This window comes from Numenius arquata, chromosome 8, assembly GCF_964106895.1.
Source record: "Numenius arquata chromosome 8, bNumArq3.hap1.1, whole genome shotgun sequence".
Classification (NCBI taxonomy): Eukaryota; Metazoa; Chordata; class Aves; order Charadriiformes; family Scolopacidae; genus Numenius; species Numenius arquata.
The window spans coordinates 46,265,522-46,272,602 of NC_133583.1; the positions used below are offsets into that span (position 1 = coordinate 46,265,522).

The window sequence follows — 7,081 nt, forward strand, 5'->3', positions numbered from 1 at the left end:
CCGGCCGTGTCCCGCCGCCGCACCACCGGCACGGCTCCGGCCTCTCCCTCGCGCCGGGAGGCGGCCCCGGCCTCTCACCCGCCCCTCGGCGGGCACGCGGCGGCGTCTCCCCGGGGCGCTCCCCGGGGCGGGCCGGCACCAGCGCGCCCCGCCCGCCGGACCCGCGGCGGAAGCGGGGACCCGCCATGGGGCGGCCGTGGGAGCGGTGGCTGCTGCCGCTCGGCCTCCTGCAGCTGCTGGGCGGCCGCGCCGCCGGTGCGTGCCCCTGCTCGGACCCGCGGCTCTGCCACCCCATCACGGGCACCGGCGGCTTCGAGGTGCGGGTCCCCCGGCGGCTCTGGGCCGCTCGGCCCGGCGCTGCCGGCCGATCCCGGGGGGAGCTGCGCGGTTAGCAGCCCGTTCGACACAGCGTGCGGCGCTGCCGTGTTTTACTTGCCTGCATTAGAGTAGAGCAGATTTTTTTTTAAAAAAAGGTGCATGTGATGTACAGGGAAAGGGCAGAGGTGGGATGAGGGAGGTGTCGCTGTCCCCCGGGCCACCACTCGCAGCCCAGGGAAGGTGTCCGGGTGTACAAGCTGTCAGGGGAGCAACAACAAGTCGTGTAGCTTTTAAAGACACATCTGGGAAATAATCATCCTGCTGAGAAGTGTTTGGAGCTAACGAGGGTGCTTTTTACCCCTTTCCCAGGTCTTCGTGTTCGATGTGGGGAAGGAAACCTGGAAATCCTACGACTGGTCAAAAATTACGACTGTGGCAGCTTTTGGGAAGTATGACCCTGAGCTCATGTGCTATGCTCACTCTAAAGGCTCCAGGATAGTCCTGAAAGGTTGGTTACGTTGTGGAAGCGTGGATATTTATGTGATACATGAACATCATGTACATAGGGCTGTAATACCTTGACATTTCACATTTACTTGTATGCAAAGTATTAAAAACCAGTAAGAGGATTAATTAATAAGGGGATAACGCACACAGGACTATAATACCTTGACATTTTGCATGTGCCGGTATGCAGGGTATTGAAAAGAAAGCCAGCGGTGGCTTCTGACACAGTAATTGCAAAACCATTCCAGTGACATGTAAATAAAAGCTCCATTACAGGGAACATCATGGCTGCAGTGAAGCAGGGAGGAAGGGAAGGAGAGGAAAGGAAAAGCCTATAGTAGATGTCTGTTTGTGTCTGTGTTCTGGATGTTATGTGCAGTACCCAAAAGACAGGGTAAGGAAAGGGACTGCAAGTAATTTTTAGTACTTTTCACTTAAATCAGTCCCTCTGTGGTGAGTGGGAAGTGGTTGAGTCTTAAAATACGAATACTTGGGAACTCTGTGTAGGTACAAATGCTGATTAGAAAGACAAAGTCCATCTTGCTGATCTGTGCTTACATGCTGTAATCAAGTTTTGGCTCTGCTGAGGCAAAAATTTCATCCAAGACCACTGTGTGGAAAGCAACAAAAGTTGAATGTCAAAGTATGTTTATAGAAACACTAGGACACAGTCCCTCTGGCTCCCTGGAAACACTGGAAGTAAATTGACTTCAGGAAAGGAAGTTTGAAGTGGCTAAAAAAATATTAAGCAGAAGTAAGGAGATTAAAATGATAGGAAAAAATTCCAAAAGGAACTTAATTTTCAACACCACTGTCTTGAAGAAGCTTGGTAAGCTCTTCTGGGGTGGGTTCTCAAAAATATGCTTGGGGAAAAAAAACCCTTTGTATTTTAAAAGTATGAGTGTGTGGAGTTTTTACTTTGTTATTCCTCCTTACTGTTACTGTGGTGCAAATACGTGTTAACTCTTGAAGGCCTCTTGTCTAGGTGATGTACCTCTTAAGGAAATTGTTGATCCTGCTAAAAGAGCAGCGTGGATATCCCAACAGGTGGACCTTGCAAAAAGGCAGTATATGGATGGAATTAATATAGATATAGAGCAAGAAGTTAATGAAACCTCCCCTGAGTATTATGCATTAACAGAGCTTGTTAAAGAAACTACAGATGCTTTTCACAAAGAAATTCCAGGATCACAGGTAATAATAATGTTCTTTATACAAACATTAAGTTTAACTTTAGGAAATGAAAGTAGTTTTGAGAACGCTGTTTAGCTTATGAATAAAAAAAATTATGCACATCTAAAGCACGGTATTCTCATGAATGGTTAATTATGAATGTTAGCTATGATATGCTATCATAAGAATCACTCTTTTTGACCTGTATGAGTTTAAATGGAAGAGGGGTTTCACTGAGATTTGTAGATGCAATGTTACTGCTGCATGTGAGCTGGCAGTTATTAGTGTGGCTTGATGAATCTTTGAAAGTTGGGCAAATACAGGCTTCTGGTGCAAAAGCTTGACAGTGTTTTGGTAAACTCATCTCTAAAGTTTTAAGGATTTGCATCATGCTTCATATTTTTGATCAGATGGTTGTCATGTTGTATTTTAATTTCTTTGGTGGTTTGAATTCACTTGTTAGGGGCACTCACTGTGTATTATCTAATGGTTATCAGCTGAGCAGGTTCTATAGTTCCTTAGTATCACTGTGTGTTAAATGCTGTGCAACATTTGGGAATTAGTCTTTAGAAGTTACATCTTTTTTTTAAAGAGAAAACTGGAGCGCCTGAGTGCCATACACGATACTAACTTGTGCATTTTTCCTTCAGGTAACATTTGATGTGGCTTGGTCTCCAGCATGCATAGATAAAAGGTGCTACAACTACACTGGGATTGCAGATGCCTGTGACTTCTTATTTGTGATGTCATATGATGAACAGAGCCAGATCTGGACAGACTGTATTGCAAAAGCCAATGCTCCTTACCTGCAGACGTTAGTTGGTGAGGACAAAATGCCTCCCCAGGAGTCAGAACATTTCCCTTTGTTCTCATGAATAGAAAAAAAAGGTTACTGTTTCTTAGGCAAGTCTTTTGGTTGCATTGAGGCTTTTGAGTGTGCTCAAATATGCGTTGTGAAAATATAGTATCTCAGAGCCTCACAACACTACAGATAGACCTTTAGCAGTTGTGCATTTTTACTTGTAAAGTAATCGTCTAGCCCTCACGATTGTGAAGAACACTTTTAGAATGACAAACGGCAGCCAAAGCAATGGTGTCTGCCTGGGCTTGCAAAAAACCTGAAACATTTGTGTCTCATCCTCGTGAGCTGCTGCTATGGGCAGCTGGTTTTAAGTGTGAGCAGCTCGAGCAGTTACTGGGATCCGAATAGAGCAAGTGTAGGAGTATGCAGGTGGGAGGTAAAGAAGAGCTTGCACCTTAGCCTCTGGGGATCATGCAAGTCCTATATTGGCTCTGGCTCTAGATTAGTTCTAAGAATAAAAAGTATGGGAAAATGCAACAGTGTATCTTAATTTTTATTTCCTTCAAAACTAGGATATGAAGAGTACATCACTATGGGCATTGATCCGAAGAAGCTTGTGATGGGCGTCCCCTGGTATGGCTATGACTATGTCTGCCAAAACCTATCTCAGGTAAGATGAAGATTATTCATTTGCAATCTTACTGTTAATTTTTTCCTTGGAAAGAGCCAGCTAGATACTGGTCATCCTGTTTTTGGATTAGGAAATACTGTGGTCTGGTGGGTAAGATCATAAAGCTGGGACTCAAGACAGAGACTTTTGCTTGGCTGATTAACTGATGAGCAGCGTATTACCAAACAAGCACCATGTTTGACTAAGGAGCTGTAGATGTCATCTGTATGAGAAGAGATGATGCCCAAAAGCACTGTAACACTTGCATCTGCCTTCTCAACACAGTCACTAAGCTCACTGTTTAAAGACCAGGTGCAACAAACCATAGCAAACCTGTGACTGTTAAAGTGTAGCAGTTTATGGATAAATCATGGAGTCTCAAACAACATTATACTTATGAAAAATGTAAGAGCGAATTAAAAATTGAAAAGATGACAACTGTATAAGTTGAGTGATGTTCATCCAATCCCGTATTAATAGAGAGTAGACAAAATTTAACTGTTTTAATTCACTTCTGTCTATAGACAGTATGTCGGCCTCACATACTTGAAGATTTGGGATTTTTGAGATCCCAATGCCTTTTGTGACTTTGTTCTTGGCTGTTTTGGAGTTAATAAATCTGTGTAGCATGAAACTCATGCCTTCTGCTTTTTTTTTCAGGATCACGTTTGCTCCCTTTCCAAAGTACCTTTCCGTGGGGCTCCTTGCAGTGATGCTGCAGGGCGTCAGGTCCCCTACGGAGCAATAATGAAGCAGGTGAACAGTTCTCTCTCAGGGGTGCTGTGGGATGAGGTACAGAAATCTCCGTTTTATGAATACAAGGTAAGTGTCTCTTTATAAATGAACCATCGTTCTTCTGTTATAAAGTTTTCAGGGTTAGATTCTTCCATTTGTGTTTTCTACTGGTTTTTTTCGTGTAGTAAAGGATAGCTGGATTTCCATACCTTCAATTTCTAGTCTGAAAGAGGGATGCAGTGACTGAAGACTACAGGAGTACTAAAGATATTTATTACTTTACAGTTTTCTTGAGAGATTGTATCATTTCAAAAAGATGTTTTGGCACAAAGACATTCTACAGCTCCATCCTTCCCTGTTACAGTTATTTATATGAGTTGATGATTGATTTAAACGGAAACAGATTCTGAGATGCTCTTGTTTTTTCTACCCCAGTGACTTGCATGCAGGTTCTCTTCTGCTTTTGTTTTCTACATAGACATAGTGAGAGTCCATGAATGATTGTGCTTACATGAACACCACAGTTTCTTTAGACATAATTTTAAGTTTCAGATGTAAATGATTAAAAGGTGTTGTAAGCAATGACCAGGTCAAAGCAACATAACTTCGAAAAAATTTTATAACCTCCACTAAAACTGTTTATTGCTGAAAAAAGCACTTAGTCTCTAAATAAATTCACCTGTTAGGTTAGATAATGTATCTGAGATTTAAGCTGTATTTTTGGAAATTATTAAAATACAAATTAGCTAAACCTTTCAATCGAACTTCAGTTAAAATGTATCTCTTTTATAAGAGATTCTACAAGTAAAAAAATAGCCAAGTATTTGACTTAAAATTTTTAATTGTCCTGTGTGAAAAATAATTTGCAAATCAGCAAAGTATCATTATGTAAATCCACATAGCTTGCATATCTTGAGTTTTTAATTGTACTTTTCATTTCATTGAACAGAAAATGTAATCAAAACTCAGTGAACTTTAATGTATCACATTTAGATAGATAGGTAGATACTGACGCTAGTGTTTAAATGTTTTTCTAGGATTCTCTTGATCGCTTCCACCAAGTATGGTATGATGACCCTCGCAGCATCTCTCTAAAAGCAGCATACGTGAAGAAACGAGGTTTAAGGGGCATTGGCATGTGGAATGGAAATAGTCTTGACTACTCCAGGGAAGCTGTAGCAGAAAAACAAACTGAAGCAATGTGGCAAGCCCTGACACCGTAAGAACTATGTGAAGCTTGATTTAGGATGAAAATTGACGATTTTTTTATTATGGCTTATACTATCATAGACTTTGACTTTATATAAATATACCATGAATAGAAAAACTTTGATTACAAAACTAACCAAACTGAACTTGTTATTTTCTATGCAAAGCCATATTTTCATTCTTCAAAAAGTTCCAATGTTGCTTTAGCAGCGTTTTTTTAAAAGACTGCCAATCTTTTTTATTTTTCACAACTATCATAAGTTGGTTAAAGCTCAAATCCAGTGTGTATCTGGTGACAAGTAAGACCAAGGAGTGGATTTACAGGGGTAATCTAATAATGAACCTTTGCTGAGGCTGCCTGGTGCAGGGAGTATTTATTCTGAGGTCGCATGGTGCTGTCTCAGTTCTCTGATTTCCCACCCCAAACTATATTTTAGCTAAATCACTCTTGAATCGGATTAAACACAGAATACTGGAGAGACAGATTGTTGCTTACATGCAACTTGGTGAAACTTGTGCTTGTACTTGGTTGCTCTTCTAGAGATTAAAATATTTTATATTCTGAAGAAATTATGTAACACGACGTAGCTGACATCAAGATTTTTATCAGACTTGTTGTTAAAAAGGAATATTCAATAAACTCCGGTTTCACTGTGTTCACATCATGTAAATTCCTTAGTGTCAAAAGCCAAAAATCTTGGACCTTATCTTGAAGAGGGAACATTACTATGGAGAGGACCTGCATGATGTTTTCTTCCTTTTCAAGCTTCTTTACGTCATGAAAACTCAGCCTGGAGAAGAGAAGGCTCCAGGGAGACCTTATAGCAACCTATCAATATCTGAAGGGAGCCTACAGGAGAGCCGGAGAGGGACTCTTTGTCAGGAAGTGTAGTGACAGGACAAGGGGTAACGGTTTTAAATTGGAAGAGGGGAGATTCAGATTAGATACCAAAAAGAAATTCTTTACTGTGAGGGTGGTGAGGCACTGGAACAGGTTGCCCAGGGAAGTTGTGGATGCCCCATCCCTGGAAGTGTTTAAGGCCAGGCTGGATGGGGCTTTGAGGAACCTGCTCTAGTGGGAGGTGTCCCTGCCCATGGCAGGGGGGCTGGAACTTGATGATCTTTAAGGTCCCTTCCAACTCTAACCATTCTATGATTTTATGAACTAGAACTCGGAAGGTTATTTAATGAACTGCATATGTATTTTTCCACACACTTCAAGATTCGTTCAGTAGCCTGTTGCTTGTTTTTATGTGGCATTGCCTCTGAGATGACTTTTTAAAATACCTGTAGTGATGGAAAGATTGACTGTTGTTTACAGGATTTATTTTGTTAAATAAAATGCTGTCTTCACGAAGTAAGTGGTAAACATCGGTAAACAATGTTGTCTGTTTATGCTTTACTTGTTCCACAGCTTACAGCCAACACTGCTTCTCAGAACTGTTTCACAACCAGATTAAAGTGCAACTATGCCCTGCTTAAGTGACTCCATTAATTAAACAATTTATTAAATTAGATATATGTAGTCAGTTTTGGGGGATTTGGGTTGGTTGGTTGGTTTGGTTTTTTCCCTTGCTAAATAGTTACTGGGAAAACACCACAGAACAGCAGCACTAGCATAATGGCTACTGAGGAGAAGAGTAGAAGGCTTCATATGAGTCTCTGAC

At 41.5% G+C, this 7,081-nt stretch overlaps 1 protein-coding gene across 1 annotated transcript; it reads left to right on the top strand.

Moving 5' to 3' along the window:
- Positions 1-167: 167 nt before the first annotated feature.
- CTBS (chitobiase) lies at positions 168-6,768 on the top strand. Its single transcript, XM_074152332.1, has 7 exons — positions 168-317; positions 688-826; positions 1,811-2,019; positions 2,649-2,820; positions 3,373-3,470; positions 4,131-4,292; positions 5,243-6,768. The coding sequence occupies exons 1-7, from the start codon at positions 186-188 to the stop codon at positions 5,426-5,428; spliced, it is 1,098 nt and encodes a 365-aa protein (XP_074008433.1). The 5' UTR covers positions 168-185; the 3' UTR covers positions 5,429-6,768.
- The last annotated feature ends 313 nt before the right edge of the window (positions 6,769-7,081 follow it).